Here is an 18,237-nt window from a genome sequence, read left to right as displayed (position 1 = left end):
ACACAACACAGCAACAAGCCAAAAAACAAACAAACAAACAAAAAAGATGGAGACGGAAATCTGGCATGCTACAACTCACAAAATTATAAAGGAAACACTGATTAGTGTTTGTTTTTGTTCTTGTCCCAAATTAGAATTTTTGAATACTGGCACAAAATATCAGCTATCAGCAGCTTCAGTCCAAGAAATATCCATATCAGCTCTCAGATTGAGTTAGATCAAGAGACAGATGGGGTGAAAACAGTAGGAAGACAGGCAAATAAACAGGCAGAGAGACTCGTGGAGAGGCAAACTGCCACACAAAGACAGAGGATGGTAATGGCTGGAAGGCAACTGGGAAGGAAAACAGACTGGGGCAGAAAGACACACGGACTGACAGAGAAGCAGATGGAGTAAAAAAGGGCAGAAAGGCAGGCAGTGACGTGAAAAAGGCACAGAGAGGCAGAGACAGGTACTCGTAGTAAAAGGTCAGTGCACCTGTGATAAGGCGTGCTTGGACAGCATGCTCACAGCAAGCAGCCGAGCGCCTGTCAGCACGCTGCCAGTCCACTTCAGTGGCCATGGTACACTCCACAAAGCAGTCAAGGACAGAGGCATCGCAGGGTAGAGAGTCTTTCATGAGGCATCAGCAGCTCAATGACTGAAAGTAATACATACATGGCAAAAACACCAACATGAGACATCTAAAATTTAAACAGGCAATAAGTAAGATTTTTCCCCTTCGACAAAATAATCTGTTGATCTGAAGAGCCACATTTTCAACCCAAAGCAGCGGATGACTTAACTACAATTCACCCACATTTTATATTTCAAACAACCTTTATGCAAATCATGCAGGGGGTGGTAAAGATTTTACAACATATATTCAAAATCCCTCAATTTTCAAATTTGAATATTCAGTTGAAACACTCACCTTATAATGTTCTGCTTCTGTGGCTAACAACGTCAACTCCATTCATGAATCACAGAACTGATAAATGGCCGTTTCCCTGGAGACTATTTTAGGCTGCCACCTTCACACCTGGCCTGGAACTACAGCTGAAAACCAATCAGGCTAGTTGAGGCTAATTCTTGAATATTTACAGTAATGTTTATTAATATGCAATGTCCTTGAGAAATAAACTGAATAAATAAAAAATGATTAAATAAGGCAGAGAGACCATTTAACTCAATTTCAAGAAAAAAAAAAAGCACAACAGTGCTGCTGCTTTTAGGAAAACTCACATGTGTAACTTTATTATGGTGATGGAATACTGGTGTGAACAAAGTTTGAAGTCTCTGAAAGGTTATCTTCATATTGTATGGAATCCAGTGGCTGGATAAAAGGGAGGAAAAATGATATTGAAGTTCTAAAATATGAACTACTACATACTACATATATATACTACTGCTGAGCGTAAATATTATCATCTGAGCCTTTATCAACATTGTACTTGAAAATAGACATGTTGGAAGAGGAGGAGGAAGGGCTGTGAAAAGCAACATGGCTGCTCTGCGTGAGCTGATGTCGGTCTGTATCATTTGATCTTAAAACAGCTCCACAAAGCAGGTATTAGTTTTGGTATTCTTAATAGGTTCAGAAATGGCTCAGCTTATGTTTAGTCAGAGTATTTATGGGAGCCAGTCAGGAAGGCGGGAGATGAAAGGTGACGCAACAAAGACATTTTCATAAATGTACTGTAATGTACTTTCTCCTCGCTGGTTCCTTGCCCAGCTGTTTGTCACGTTGACATTGCAGAGTGAACTGGATGCTGTCGTACGCAAAAACAAGTTTATCATCGCCGCAGCCTCTGCCAACTGTTGCCCGTGTGTGTGCGTGTGTTTATGAGTGTTCACCGAGAGCAAGAAATACCCCAAGAGAGGGAGAGTGTGTGCGTAAGTGAACAGACGCATAATGATCCATTTTTGTATGCGTGATGTTCTGTGTTAGTCATTGTATTTAAAGGGATAATTCCCCACTGTAAAGATTTTTTTTTTAATAAAACTGGACTGTCTATGCAGTAGAAAGGCACAAATATTTTTGAAATTGGTGCTACATGACCAGAGAAATAGAAATAGGACTTTGGTATTCCCTTTGACTCCTACAACAACCAGAATGCATTGCATAGATAGCACTGACAGGTGCAACACTAGGGCAGTGTGTAAATGCTCAAGAAGTGTGCCTCAAGAAAAACATGTACTGTATGTTTTTACACTGAAACATTGTCGTGTTAGTAACCAAGCACTGTCACAACTGCACTTCAGATGTCTGTTGACGATTCAAGCTGCTGATAGTCGCCCCACTGATAAAGAATGAGGAATTACAATCTGTAGTTTGCTAGAGCCAGCAAAATTCCACTGGATTATGCAAAATGACTCATCTGGCGAACTTTTACAAGGAAATAAATGGAGAGCTCTGGGTGCAGGCAACCCGGAGGGAACGTAAATATTTTTCATTTGCATATACTATACACACCGTAATTATACAAAGCTGGTTGAAAAATGGCAAAGTCCTCCTTTAAGTATGTATATGTGTGTGTGAACAGCGTGTTTGGCCATGCTCTGTGTGACTCCGTTTGTGTGTGTGTGTATGTGCGTCTAAATGCATGTCTGTATGTGCATGGTGCATGTATTGTGTGCATATTATTGGCATTGCATGTATTGCATGTGCATGAGTGTGTTTTTGCATGTGCATCTTTGCGTGTGCGTACGTGTGCATGCATGCACTGTGTGTATGTGTGTGTTTGTGTGATTGCCAAGCTGCAAAAAGATGTTCCACATCCCCGTTTGTCTGCACGTGCACACTAGTGTGAGTCTGCATGTGTGTGCGCGTGGGTGTGTTTATGATTTTCGCACTGGTACGTGCAAGTGTGTGTTAATGCCAGCATGTGAAAATGTGGGTTTTAGTTCCGTGTGTGTGTTCGGGTGTGTTATGAAGAAAGCTGTTTCCCATCTCCCCTATGGCTTCTATCTGTGGAAGCAGAGAGATGAATGGAGCACCGTGAAGCTCTTGATAAACCATGCCCGTTCTCTCTGTCTCTCTCTCAGTCAAAGCAGGTGAGACAGCGAGACATGCACAGACACAGACCGAGAAAAAGAGAGAAAAAAGCAAGAGAGAGAGAGAGAGAGAGAGAGAGAGAGAGGATGGAAAAGTGAGAGAGAAACAGGAGGAGAGGGAGAGATGTGGTGAGATGAAGAGGCTCGGGACATGAGAAAGAGGAGAAGGCAGGCGCACAAAAAGAAGAAAGGATGAAAGATGAGTATTCTATGGAGACACACAGGGAGAAGAGAGAGAGAGAGGGAGAGGGAGGGAAGTAGGGAGGGAGGGAGCAGCTTTATAAACTTGTCCTGCCCTGCTTTGCCTCTGCCGTCCCCAAGCCCCGCCCATACTCCCTCATCCATAACTTGATTGGCCAGGCTGCCAGCAACAGTCTGCTCTATCCCCCTTCGTCTCTCTCTCTCTCTCTCTCTCTCTCTCTCTCTCTCTCCTATCCCCCCCAGCAGCCTCCTCTCCTATCTCTCCCTCCCTCTCTTGCCACTGAATGAGTCCAGTCAGACACAAGCTGTTGAGACAGTGCAGTCTCGCTCTCTCTCTCTCATTATCTCTCTCACTCATTCTCTCTCTCTCTCTCTGTTCATTCCCATCACTGGAGCAGCCAGTCGGTGGAGCATCGGCACGGCAACGGAGTGACAGAGCACCGACAGAGGAGAGAGAAGGCTTTTACCTCCCAACTGAGCCTGGCTGTCTGCAAAATTAACAACAAGAACAAGAAGCAGCAGCCGCGATCCAGTCCAGTCTAACAGGAGCGGTCATCACATCAACAAGAGCAACAGATTGCACTCCAAACTGCGACTGCTGCCGCTGCTGCTGAAAACTGATGTTTTCCCAGCCGATTTCAGCTCAGAAAAGCAGCCCATTTTGTTCAGCTGCGAGGGCAGGATTTTGAAAGTCTAGTAAGCAAAAAAATATGTTTATTTCTGTCACGAGAAGAGATAACAAAAGGAAATGAAAGCGGTGACTGACAGAGACGAGACTCTTTGATTCTATCGGATGCAACAGCGTCAACATTGCCACCTTCATCTCCCCATCTTCCTTCTTTTTCTCGGCTCTAAACAAGACGTGGCATCTCAGCTCTGAATGTACAAAGAGAGGAGGCTGTTAGATTCAGGTGTAGCACAGAGAGTTGGGGAGTTTTGTTATGGAAGGACCAGGCCGAGATCAATTATCAGCGTGATGGATCCTTGTTTTTGATTGCAGCGCATGAAGGGCTGGAGAGATTCATGATCTGAGCTCAGAGAGTCCATCAGATTGTTGATCCAACTTCTGAGGAGCAGGAGAAACACCACAATCCACCAAAGAGAAGTAAAACAACCAACCAAAACTAGAAGAAATGACAGAAAGAGAGAGATACGACACTCAGATAGTCTGTACATCCATAAAAAATGCAGCACGAGGAATGAATCTTTGATTTTCTAATATCGTTCACTTCATTGAAACCCCTCAAGGAGGCACCAAATGAGACAAATCTCACTTCAAACTTTCATTTTGTTCTCAGCATTACAGAGAGTAGACAAACCGAATAAGAGCAACAACAAAATTGGATGTATCTCCTTTCCGTAGAAGATTTTTGACGACCAATTTAGTCAAATTTTCTCCCAACAGTTTTTTTGTTTGTTTGTTTGTTTTGCGCCGATTTCAGTCGGTGTATACGTCTCTTCTTCCCCTTCTTTCCTTTTCGGGGTGAGGTGGATCTGCCTTGGGGGGCAGCTGACATCCGTCCAAGACGCCGCGAGCCGTACTCCGCGTGAAGAATGCCCAGCCGCGCTTGGCCAAGCCGGCCGAATCGGGTCCGACGGCGGGCCTGTACATGGAACGATCCCAGAGCCGCATCAGCCTGTCAGCGTCGTTCGAGGCCCTCGCCATCTACTTCCCCTGCATGAACTCCTTTGACGAAGACGACGGAGGTGAGCAGGACCACACACACACACATACACACACACACATACAAACACATACAAACACATACACATGCACATACAAACACACACATGCTAACAGAATATATTTATAAATGTATGGAGACATGGAGTATAAACAGACAATATACATATACACATGTGTGTACTGACATACAGATAGACACACACACACACACACACACACACACACACACACAAACATGTTCACACCGTTATGCATTCATATGCAAAGCAACAGACTCATGCACATACACACACACACACACACACACACACACACACACACACACACATCCAGACACATATTAATTACATCAATACCATGGATCTAGTGCTGCACACAAACGCACACACACACACACACACACACACACACACACACACACACACACACACACTCCCTGTCTCTCTCTCTCTCTCTCACACGCACACACACACACACACACACACACACACACACAGACACACATATTAATTTCATTAATAGCATGGATCAAGGGTTGCAGACACACACACACACACACACACACACACACACACACACACACACACACACACACACACAGAGGCATATTTGTGAACTCATTTGACAAGGACAACACCCACACACACATTCACACACACACACATACACACGCATACTAATTTCATAAATAGCAAGGATCTAGCGCTCCACACACACACACACACACACACACACACAAACACACAACAAGACTGATGGAGACTGCATAAAAGAGGGCACTTTGAACAAGTCATTTGTCATCTGTCACCTGTCTGCTGCAAAACTGATGTTTCAATACTGTATAGGGTGTACTATATAAATCTCATTAAGCATGTCTTGTATATAATCCTAACCATGCTGGCTATTTATAACCCTTACACTTATCCAATGCCTAGAATTAACATTTTATGTGATAAAAAATGTATATTAGTTATTGGTTGGTTATTATTATTGGTGGTTTAGCTTGGTTTCAGGGTCAAGACATTTCAGGTCACCTAGTGTGCATGTGTGTGTGTGTGCGCGCGCGTGTGCATCATCATGCGTATATCGGTTGTCATGTCATGAGATTGTCGGCAGGATCAAGCCTTTCCCCTCAAAAGGACATATCAGATGATGTAATTCATTTTGATCTCAACTGACCTTACCTCTGGCTTTTAGGAAAATTGAAAAAACGGATTGGAACATCAACAACAACAACAACAATGAAATTGCAGATTCAGTGGCTTTTCTGTTTACCGTTTCCATCATTTTGCATCCAGTTAGTTCAGCTGCTGTTTTCCAGGGATTAACAAGCTTGTATGACATATAGTACATAGCCTTCTTATGGGCTCTTCCAAAATCTATCAATGTGGAAAATAAATAAGTAAAAATGTAGCCTAAAGTTCGTGTTGATATATAATTAGGTCAGCTGATTGTGCAGGGATGCAAATACGGTGTTCTTATGTCTTTCAGTGGCTTTTTATATTCATTTGATTAATTAGTTTTTATTTGTATGTTAAAGAAAATTGCACTTGGTAGAGTGCTGGGTTGTATTTGATGATATGATGTGGTGAAATATCCTCAGGAGTTGCTCTGTGCTCCCCTGGGCTGCTAATCCACAACACTATTTGTATCTCTCCATTCACTTTTACAGCAAAGCAGCTCCCAAAATAACGCTTTTAGAGCTTAAATGAACACAAACAAAGCAAATGATGTCAATATAAAATCAACAAGTCCTGGTACCCATTTTGTTCATGTAATTATAATTAGTTGTGACAGTGCTACCGTGTCATTTCTTCCTAAACATAGTACACCCACCTTTCCAGGTTTCATCATTATGACTAGTTCTTACAGATTATTTCTCTAATGATAACATTTTCCATGGGTCATAAGATGGCAAAATTTGAACAAGGTGTCAAAAATAGTGCGCATGTTTGTCTGCGTGTGTGTAGGAGCAGTTTCAGGAACAATGAAAAACATTAGTAATAACTTCAGATGAGGTTAATTGGAGTTTGATACACAGTGTTGATAGGTTACCTAAGGTAGTTTTGTGCATGGCTGTGTGTGTGTGTGTGTGTGTGTGTGTGTGTGTGTGTGTGTGTGTGTGTGTGTGTGTGTGTGTAAGTGCATCTGTGATGAGATTATCAGCAGAGTATTTTCTCAAATGGAATGCATTAAATGATGACATTCAGTTTGATCTGATTCTGGTATTATTACTATATTGTATTACCTACAGTTTCCTGTAAAACTAATCCTATCTAGACAGAGCCATTAGATACTGGCAAACTGTTTAACTGGATTGTCTATACGGGATAAAGAAAGAATGACCAGATAATTAACCACTATTTGTGGTCAATAAAATTAACCCATATTTGTAAAAGCCACAAGTAGATAGTTAACAGAGAGAAAACTTAAGATAGTTTTCACACGTTGGTAATCATATTACATAGACCCAATAATGCAGACCATTGCAATTAAGGCAGTCCATTGGAGGATTGGTTGTTTGCTAATGTTGTCTACATGCAAATACAGCAGCCACCAAGGTGTGTAGGTCCATGCAGTAACATTCAAACTAAGAGCCATCATGAAATATGGCAGATTGGTTTCCACATGTAGCTTACCGTGACAATAAACTGTTTGGTCTTTAGCTTCAAGAGTCAGCTCAGTTAACAGAAAAATCCATCCTAAACTCATAGAGAACCTGCCATAGGAAATGTTCCAACATGGTGTTACCGCTTAGTGTCATGTCAGTCTATATATCTATGTATCGAAATACAAATCTAATATCTGCACATGCTAAAATGCGAAATAACTGAGAAAGCCATAATTACTAGTTTGACAGTTTAAATTGTGTCATCAATTTCTTTTCTTAAATGTGAACAAAATTATTCTGAACTTGTCAAAAGTTATTTGAAGTCTTTTAGTTTTAGGTACTAAAACTTTAGGAACAGCTTCCTTGTAAACTGCACAAGGAAGCTGTCTTGGCCCCCTGCTCCATATAAATGCTTCCATTAGGTCACATATACATTTCCCCTGTTATGCAGATGACACTCAGTTGTACATTTCTATTGAGCCAAATAACACAAATTGTCTCTGACTGCCAGTTTGGGTTCCATAAATCAATGGGTGAGTGAAAATTAAAGAAAAAAAAAAAGAAAAAGAAAAAGCAGGTTGGTATACTGTAATCCCCTCTTCACTGGCTTACCCAAAAAGTTGATGGGAAAACTATGAAGACAGTTGAGAACTGTGCCGCCAGAGTTTTCACAAAGACCAGGAAAAGACAGCACATGACCCCAATTTCTACCCTGCACTGGCTCCTCAGTTCATTTACACACATACTAAGCTCTCAATGATATAGCACCTTCGAGCATTTCAGACTTTTTGACTCCCTATCAATCAAGAAGAGTCCTTAGGTCCTCCGATGCTGGTCTTCTCTTCTTAATGTAGCCGACACAACAAGAGGGGAAACTGCTTTAGACTATTATGTTCTACTTTTGTGGAACATCCTGCCCAGTCACATTAGATATGCAAGTGCTGTTGACATTTTTAAAAAACAAATCAAGACCTACTTATTCAGGAAGACATTTAGTTAATTAATGTCATGTAGTTCTATTTTTTTAATCCTTACTCTGCTCTTTTTTGGATCTTTCATTCTATTTGTATATGAACTAATTTACTAATTTATTTATTTGTTTGTTTGTTATATATTGTACCCGTCCTCATTTCTTTTATATTGTACTCACTTGCAATTGTGTTTTGTTGTTAGTGCAATACTGTAATATTAATATTCACAATGAGGCGTATGGCTTTAAAAGTTTGCAAAAAATTTGGATTTTTTACTTAGTTGAGAAGCACTTTGTAACTTCGCTTTGCTTCAGAGGATCATAGCCATAATCCTGCACTAGTGGTTATTCACCAGAGATCATCCCATAAGCACAGGGTGGATAGACCACTATTGGTGATCAAAAAAAAAAAAAAAAAAAAAAAAATTAGGTGGGTTTATCCACCTTTAAGTCAATATAGTGAAATCTGCTTCTCTCTCTCTCTCTCTCTCTCTCTCTCTCTCTCTCTCTCTCTCTCTCTCTCCCTCTCTCTCTCTCTCAGTTCTGTGTTCTGTGACAGATGTCACAGAAGTCCAAATGTATGTTCATACATTTACTGTATATAATGTACTCAGCAGATACATAAATAGACACAAGCATGTACCCAAACATCTCACACACACACACACTCAACACTCACATACACACACATGGAAACGTGTGTGGTAATCAGAGCGGAGCGGCAGGCCGTGGTTTGTGGCTTTCAGTCTAATTAAATGCTAATATGGCTGCTGATTGCGGCTGACTGCAGCTAAATAGAGGCCTGATTGCAGGTTAATTTTCTCTCTTTCTCCCTCTCTCTCTCTGCAGCAGTCTTTCCTCTCTCTCTCTCCCCTTTGACTCTGTGGTTTTCGAAGGAGTCTGATTGCAGGTTAACTCTCGTTCAACTTCCAATTGTCTGTTAATCTCATTCAGTTCTGTTCCATGTTTCTCCTCCTCTCTGTGTTTCGGTTTGCCTCTCTCAGTTCAGTACAAACAGGCTGACATGGCATGACAGCAAAGGAGTTGTTGTCCTCATAGCAATATGGTGTCACCTGAAGTAGTCACTCGACAGAACACACACCTCCACCAACAGTGAGCAGCTCTCCAGCTTGCAAACCTGCAGCCTCCATATGTTTGTTTCAAATTTCTTCATGTATTCATTTAAGAAATAAATATTCATTGCAAGACCTTATCTTCATATATCTGACATCAGTCATATAAATTTAGTTTTATGGTTTATGCCAGACTAAAAGGTGGGTACAGTCTATTCTGCAACAGTAAGTGTGAGGAAGTGACTTCAATCAAATTACTCGGGTAGTGATTAACAAAAATCAGCACATATCAGTGTTATACTATACTATAAATACTATAGTAAACAGGTGTCACTTTCTTTCTCTAAACTAACACCTGAGTTGATTCACCCACATAAGACTGTGGCGTTAAGTGTGAACAGATGTAAAGTGTGAAAAATTGATCAACCTTTCCTCCTTTCATCTATCTAAGGCTACATTTGTGTATCTGTTCATCTAAACTTACAGCAAAATTGAGCTTAAGTAGAGTGCTGGGATGTATGGAGGTTGTATAGCTTGTACCTGATGTCACCGTAAGTCACTGCAGTTACACCCACTGAGGGGCAGAAAGAAGACTGAATGGCACTGTTAGTGTTCAGCTGGAATGTGCACAAACACAAAAAACTAAAATGGGAAAGAGCTTGTTTGTGACAGATTCAACAAGAAATCTGAGCTATCTTTATACGGGCTGCTGAAAGCTACAGAAAGGAGAAGCAAATGGATCGCTGCGGTTCACAAAAACAACGGGAATCCAGGCATGATAACATGGATGTATGGTTGCCAGTTTGTGTAAGGTATGTTGGGTCTTTGGGCAAAAATCATACCTTATATACTGTATTGACTACTCATCAATTAAATATACTATTTGTAATTGACATTCTATGTAACTGTTAAGTTTTAGTCAGCATTTAGTAACAAACATCCATAATGATGATACATTATTACATGCTTTTGTGGAATACACCCCTGATGTGCGTGTTAAATGTAGTAAGAAATTAAGTAATCATGAAACCAGTATATTTCCTGTGCAGAGATATAAATAAATGAATATTACATTACAAGTACAACTTTTTGTTTCAGGAAATAAGAGCAATGATCTCTACACCCTGACTACATGCCGAGTTTATTCAGTTTCACATCCACCATTGATGGAATGGGCTGACAACAACCTGGAAAGATATCTACGGTCTCAACAAGTTTCTTTAAACATTGCATGTCAATCACTTAGGTAATGTTCACAAATTAGAAAGTGAGTTGAAACATCATACTCCTGACACTTAACAGTTTAATGACAGAAAAATGAAATCACATAACTTCCAGTTTTACATACGTTATATTACTGTCAGTCAACAGTATCACTGTAGGATGCACATCAAGGCAAGCAGGCTTCATCCCCTAACTGTGTAAGCAAAATTGACTGATTTGAGGTGTTCAGAGAATGGTGTTCACAAGTTCAGTAAGAAACAGCCGCAAAATGACTGAACCCGCTTGAGAAATTTCTCGAATGAGAGTCCATGATGAACGAGTGATTGAAATGATGAGGCAGAAATGCAAACTTCTAGTCTCATCTCTGACATTTTGTTCCACTCAGAAGAGGCTTGCAAGCGAAGTGAGGGCCAGCCTTAGGGGCAAGATTATGTTAACATGTTCTCTGTGTAACCTCAATTACCTCTTGTAAAATGTTATCCAAATAATCCATGATATCTTTACTGTGGAGAAAATACATGCTAAATCTAAATGGGAAATGTTAACCTTAGACAAGATTTTCATCAGTAATAGACGCTGGGAAAAACAAACTTTTTGTAAGTATTTATTCTATAATGTATTTCAGTTAAATCACAGTAATGTGTGCAGCATTTCACAGGATTGTTTAGTATTTTCATGTTTTTGGATGACTGCACATTTTCATAGATAAAAATGGTGCTCTGATGAAAATTGTGTGACTGAAAGGTTTGTAAACGGTTTGCCAATAAAAGTGATATTCTGCACCCTAAGGTCCGCTGACATTTTACTCTGGAGTTTTGACTGCTTCAGTTGTTTTCACACAACCACCAAGTCGGTACACATGTGCTCTTGCCTCACCTTCTGACATTAGGGGCTCTAGTTTCGCAGACCTGGCGAGGCGGGGGCGTAGCGCAGATGCGCTTCGCCAACTGGCTGTGGCCAGGCGGATTTTCCAAGTTTGGCACGCCGTTCTCGGTGGCGCAAGTACTGAAAGTTTACACAGCTGACATGGAGGTCTATTGCCGCAGGCGGAGCGGAGCTCAGGAGACAGGCGCGGAGCGGAGACCGGCGTTCAGTGCGGACATGTCACCAAAACCTCACAGGCAGGCTTCCGGAATGTCAGACACATGAACGATGCAATAAATACCGAAAAAAACACTATTCAATGCTACGATCACAATCAGCACATACATATATCTCCATATCAACTGTCCCGTCACAGCTGATGTCAGATCAAAGGAGATTGGCACCGTTTGTGCTGATTGTGAGGTTTTGGTGATGTGCGCCAGCCAGCCAAACTTCAGTTGGTTTCAGATGGCGAGCTTTTGGCGCACCTCGGCGAAGCCCGAAACCGCACGAAACTGTCACTGCGCCAAGCCGAATCTGTCGGCACCTCCCCCCGCTGCGCCGCCACTCCCATCTCGGCGAACCTCCGCCCGCGAAACATGGAAACTGTCCGCCTCTGCCGTTTCGCCGGTCGAAACTAGCTTTACGCGGGGTTCGCCTCACTGCGCCACCCCGCGCTGCGCCGGGAAACTAGAGCCCTAGATGTGTAGACTCAACACAGAAAACACTGTAAAACCTTTGTCTAGAAGAAAGTGAGATAGAAACGCCAGGTAACCAGACACATGCAGCAGCCAGTAACCGGCGACTTTTCAAAATGCCCAGTCCTTTTGTCCTCCGGTCATACAGTAACTCAGCTGTGGGACTCTCCCATTTGAAATTTCCTTGGTGTCCTTGGTTCTGTTTTCCTGTCTTGGAAACAGAACCAACCTGTTTTTTTTTCTTTAATTGTCACTCACCCATTGATTTATGGAACCCAAACTGGCAGTCAGAGACAATGGGCTATTTGTGTTAGTTGGCTCAATAGAAATGTACAGCTGAGTGTCATCTGCGTAACAGGGGAAATTTATATGCGGCCTAATGGAAGCATTTATACGGAAAAGAGCAGGGGGCCAAGACAGCTTCCTTGTGCAGTTTACAATTGAGGTGTTTTGATGACACAGTCTCGAAGTATGCCTCCTTTGCTCCGGTCTCCTGCTGAATGCCCCACCTGGAAATATTTTAAAAAACACAAAACACAGAGTTAAGTTTGGTGCATAAATTTACATGTCCATAATTACTCTGCAATAAGTTTTTATGAGAAGTTTTTAGCATTCCCAAGCCTCATCCTTTTGAATGGTGAACAAAAATGTTGCAACTTCATAATTTGCCTTTACTCTTGAAATAAATAAATAATGTCTTGTTGCTACAGTTGTAAACATTGCTGGCTCTGTGTAGCATATGGCTTTCACAAGTGATTCGTTGGGCTGATTATCACCGCTCTTTATCATAACTGCACCAAAGTTGGAAACAGTTATCCTGCCACATCTGTAGGTGTGCCGCATCCCTGATGAAGCTTGTCCCTTTGTCTTCTGTTCATCAAGCTACACTGGGTTATAGTTAGGGTTATTTCTAAGGATGTCCACCTGAGTGGCAGGAGGCTAATAGTTAGCCTTTGGAGCATCCAGCCAGTATCCAGCACTCAGTAACAATGAGAGGAAGATAGCACCACTACTATCCTACAGAACAGCTGGGGGGGAGGTGAAATAATATCACATTTTTCATGATGGGTAAACTATCTCTTTTGGGTTTGGTGTTTAGGGAGCAAATGCAGGGCAACCATCATAACACAAACATGCATATATCTTCACAGTTTTAACACAAGTGTACTGGCAAGCTATTTTATATCGGAACATATCTGTGCCTCTTTCTGAATGCACTCTGAAGCAAAGTCTAGAAGTTAGAGAGGCTGTCCTGTGACATGAAGTCCACAACAACCATGCTGCTGAAGTGTCCTTGAGCAAGACACCGAACACATAACTGTTTACTCACTAAAAGTTACGCAGCTATGTGTGTGTGTGAGTGTGTATGTGTGTGAGAAAGAGATGTATGACTGTGTGCCCGATATTATGGCATCATAATGGCAGCTGAGGTAATGAGATGTCAGTCATTACAGGGGAAAATGGGACATTGGCCTTCAGTGAATCAGGAGAGGGTGGAAAATGAGAAGAGGTGGGAGGGAACAGGGAAGGAAGGATGGATGGATGGATGGATGAGGGGAAAGAAGGGGAGAGGTGACAGAAGAGTGGTGGGAGGATTGTAGCTAGGTTAGGAGGAGAACGGATGGAAAGCAGGAGAAAGAGGAGGGGGAAATAGGGAGGCACAAAGGTGTGGATGTAGAGAAAGAAAGGAGGGGAAGAGGGGAAAACAGTATTAATCATGCATTAACCAGGGGTCACTCTCAGCAGGGGAGCTGGAGGGATGGATGGACTGAGTGAGAGATGGGAGCTGGAGAGGAGGAGTGAAGGTGAAAGAACAGCTTGAAGGATGGAGGAAGCGAGAAGTCCCTCCCAGCCTCCAGTCTTTCTCCTCTTCTATTTCCTACCCCTCATTCCCTCCTCCTCTCCTGTCCCCTCATCCATCTTTCCTTCTCTCTCTTTCCTTCATAATGGCCGTCCAGCGACATGCAGGATGAAGGACAGAACAGAGCGAAGAGAACAGAGGGGCGATGGGAAATAAAGAGACGGGAACAGAATTTCCCCTAGTTATAAATGCTGTAAAGTCTGTTTTTATGAGAGGAGAATTTATCTTGTTCAAAGATTTATAATTAAAAAAAAGAAAAAGATTTGCACCTGCAGGGACTCTGACAAGGTGGTGAAATAATCTACACAGCCATTAAAGGGAAAAGAGAGAAAACAGCATAGCGATATCCAAATGATGAGTTATCAAGGATTGAAAGAAGAAGGAGAATCGACAGAAAAGAAAGTAAGAGCGGGATCTGTGCTGTGCTCCTGAGCTGGAGCCACAACCCAGAAAAGTCAGTAGATAAAAAATGGAGCTCCAGGAAAGGAGGTCTGCTCTGTGGGGAGCAGGGGGGAACAGAGGAGGAGGAGGAGCAAGTGAAGACTGCAGGTGTGCATTTATTATGTTGAACAATATGGCAGCAGGGAACTTAAATTTATTACAGTGATTGAATACTGATGTGAGGGAAGTTTGACGTCTCTGAAAGTTAATTTTCATATCGTAGTGGAATGTATGGAAATAAACCAGTGAGTGGATAAAAGGTGAGGAAAATGATACAACTGCTGGCCTTGGGAGAAGATTAGCAGAAACATTAAGTATATACATTTTGTCGAGATTATGCTGCACATACAAAATCACTGCTATGGTCCTTTAAACATCAGTAAGTATCTGTCTTTCATACACCTGTATTGGCACCCTGGGAGGGAAGGAGCGAGTGAAAGATGCAGTGGAGGAGGAAGGGATGTGAAAATAGAGATAACTGCAGTTTTGTGTAGAAGGAGTGAAGGAATGAAGGCAAGAGGGGTGATGTGACGGATGGGCAGACGGCAGAAAGGAAGAGAAAGTGCAGACTCCGGGTCTGGTTGCGTTGTGCTGACAGGTTGCATTGTGCACAGCCGAGAGCAGGAAGTCAAGTTGTCATGCGGGCTTCAAGTGGAGACAAAGCCAGATGAGACGAGTGGCTGTGAACTCTGTGATGCCTCCTCAAACATAACGTTTCATAATGAATGAGAGCGTGACTTTTGGAACGGCCCAGCCGGTTAACAGCATTTCTTTTTGTTGTAATGACAGGAAATGGTGGAGAGGCACTTTTAACATGTTGATCTGACACCCGCCTCCCATTGTCTCTGATGACAGGTGAAATCCTCCCTCCATCCTCTGGCAGGTGATAAATTGCTGTGGATATGAGCATCTGCTCACAGGGACTGTAGTGGTGATGTAATGGAAATGTCAGTATGTAAAAAAAAACGGGTGAAAAAAATCCCGTCATACTCCTTTTTTTCTTATTACATCTCCCCCCTTTGAATTTTTCGTCTTTGACTGTTTCCTCTCTCCTCCCTGCTGATGTGTCCTGATGTGTCTCCTTTCTCCTCAATTTTTCCCCTCTCCTTACTTCTGTCCTCCTTTGCTTTATTATCTCATTGCCTCATCCCACCCCTCCTCTCTCCTCTCGTCTCCTCTCCTCTCTCTGATACTAATAACTCACATTGGATATGCGTGGCCATGTGGTTTCGGATTACGAGGTTTGGTTGTACAAGATCAGCCATGACCTTTGTGGAAACTGACCGACTGTGGCTGATATGCTTCAGTAACATCATGATGAATGTATGGCTGTGTTTTCATCATGTTGGCCTCCATGTAGTTATTTCCTTTCTGCATTATACATAAAGGTACATTGCAATATTCGCCATTTCTACACCTGCGTGTTGTGATGTTGTAATGTTGTTTATCTGTGCATTTAAACTGTAGGCCTACCGGTGCACCATGTTTGCATAAGAGTGACATGTAAATACTTCATATGCATATTGGAGTGTTGTTATGTGTTATTGTATCTCTTAAGTTACATATGTAGATTTTAATCTCTGTAACAGCATTTTAAACTTTGCAATTTTAGGTTGCCTTTTACAGTTCTGGCCAGGGACAGCAGATGAAAATGAACCTCTTCAGCTAACTCTGACTCACTCACAGTGTAACTGTACATTGGTGTGTATCGTTCCTGAAAAATAAACCAATAAAATATTAAAAGAGAAATGACGCACCTCTGCCAACAATATGTGATTCTCAAAATATGCCATTTCCATGTCACATAATTGGCCAGATTAAACCACTGTCAGTTCTTTCTTTTAATGCTTTTAATTGAAGGCAATGTTTTTTGTTAGATAAATTTAAATATTAAACACTATCCACTGCGGTGGCCTCACAGCAAGAAAGTCTGCCGTCTGTCTGTGTCGGCCACCAGCTCCGGTTTCCTCCCACAATCCAAGGACATGTGAGTCAGGTGAACTGGAGATATTAAAATGCCCCTAGGTGTGAATGTGTGTGTGTCAACCTGCCAGTGAGTGCTGGGATAGGCTTCACCACCTTATATGAAATGTATAGAGTTATACACTATATGTATATATATATATATATATATATATATATATATATATATATATATATATATACAGAGAGAGAGAGAGAGAGAGAGTGTTATTCCAAATGCATAGTTCTTCTCAGTACAGCAGTACTGAGTACAGCAGCTGTAACATCATGGTCTTCAGCGGTGTAGTTGGCATTCTGTGTAAGATCCTCTAGGTTACAAAGTTCAGGGAGGGTTTAGGAGCACAAGCTTTGGAGTGGTTACTTTGATTAAATTAGTCTATGTATGGATACACACTCTACTTACAGTAACTTTGCTTCTTGAATGTCATCGGTCAATATTTAGGGTGATGCACTCCATACAATTGTATGGTAAAAGATAAAAGCATTCAGTTTTATCTTTACAAATAGAGCATTTTTTGTAAGCAAAGCATGAGTTCTTTCTTTAACTGTAGTCCACAAAGTGTTAATTTCACAATAAAAATCTTTTAATCAGAGTGGGTGTCAGTGTGTTCAGTCAGCAGATATCTCTTTTCAATCCAGTCCAAAATGCTGTGTCAGTGTGTATTAATTGTGTTAATGTGTATTTTTTACAAACAACCCAAATTTCCTTGTGGAAAGTTGTTGTTGTTGTTGTTGTTGTTGTTTTTCTAATCTTATCTAATGTATCACATCTGATCTAAATATTGCCAAAAAGCCACTCTTCAGATAAGCAAAATGTTTCAGTCCACTACAGTGTTTCCTTCAGCTGTGCTATTCTGTGTGGAGTGGAACTTGAGTGCCATTGCTCAAGGTGTGTGTCCTATTTTTCAAGTGGTGCAGGCATCGTCCTGCAGGCTGTACAGACGGAGCTGGAACAGCGCAGCATGCAGCTGTACACATGCTGAATTATGGAGATTCACAGCAAAGTGATGCGACGTGTTGTCATCTGATACAATGAAAATTTTAAAGCTTACCAGATGTTAGACAGCCAGATTGTGTGAAGCACTCAGAGGGAGGCTGCACAGGGTGACCCCAAAGTGTTGCAGCTTTGAAAACTGAGTAAGGATACTAGAGATGATTCATGCTTCAGTGACCGTTTTTTATTATTAGTAGTAGTATTATAAAAGATGCCCCTTTGAATCAAAGCTAGAGAGGCCTTTTTAACCCTCAAATGCATAAAGGGAATCAAATTTAGTCAATGCAGTTTTCCTGCAATAAAAACATTTTATTTCCTCATATCTCATGTATTCCTCAGCAATCTTGTTGCCAGCTAGATGCTATCATATAGAGTCCCAATTCTATTTGCAGTAATAAAAATACAGAGCTATATTGTATTAGTGATTTTTAACAGAACTCAAATATCAGTACACACACTATACATGTTCCCTACCTGAGTGCAGGAGGTTCAGCAGCTTAAAAGAAATGTAACCTGTTGATAATAAACCTTCCAACAGCTTCAGCTCTGCCCAGCCAGCCCAACTGAAATATCTTAACACTGCCCCTAAAACTT

General features: G+C 41.6%; 1 protein-coding gene across 4 annotated transcripts in view; it reads left to right on the top strand.

Annotated features, from left to right (window-relative positions):
• The first annotated feature begins 4,811 nt into the window (after positions 1–4,811).
• Positions 4,812–18,237, top strand: part of rims4 (regulating synaptic membrane exocytosis 4) — a 51,197-nt gene continuing 37,771 nt past the window's right edge. Inside the window, exons 1-2 of one of the 4 annotated variants that reach the window (XM_030052120.1) lie at positions 4,848–4,944; positions 13,937–13,947. In XM_030052120.1, the coding sequence (XP_029907980.1) occupies positions 4,848–4,944; positions 13,937–13,947 (108 nt within the window). Of the gene's footprint in view, positions 4,945–11,031; positions 11,040–13,936; positions 13,948–18,237 lie in introns of all 4 variants that reach the window. The other 3 variants (XM_030052119.1, XM_030052121.1, XM_030052118.1) reach the window with 3 other exon arrangements.

This window comes from Myripristis murdjan, chromosome 5, assembly GCF_902150065.1.
Source record: "Myripristis murdjan chromosome 5, fMyrMur1.1, whole genome shotgun sequence".
NCBI classification, from domain to species: domain Eukaryota; kingdom Metazoa; phylum Chordata; class Actinopteri; order Holocentriformes; family Holocentridae; genus Myripristis; species Myripristis murdjan.
The sequence above is the reverse complement of the archived record's forward strand: the minus strand, read 5'-3'. Positions and strand labels throughout refer to the sequence as shown.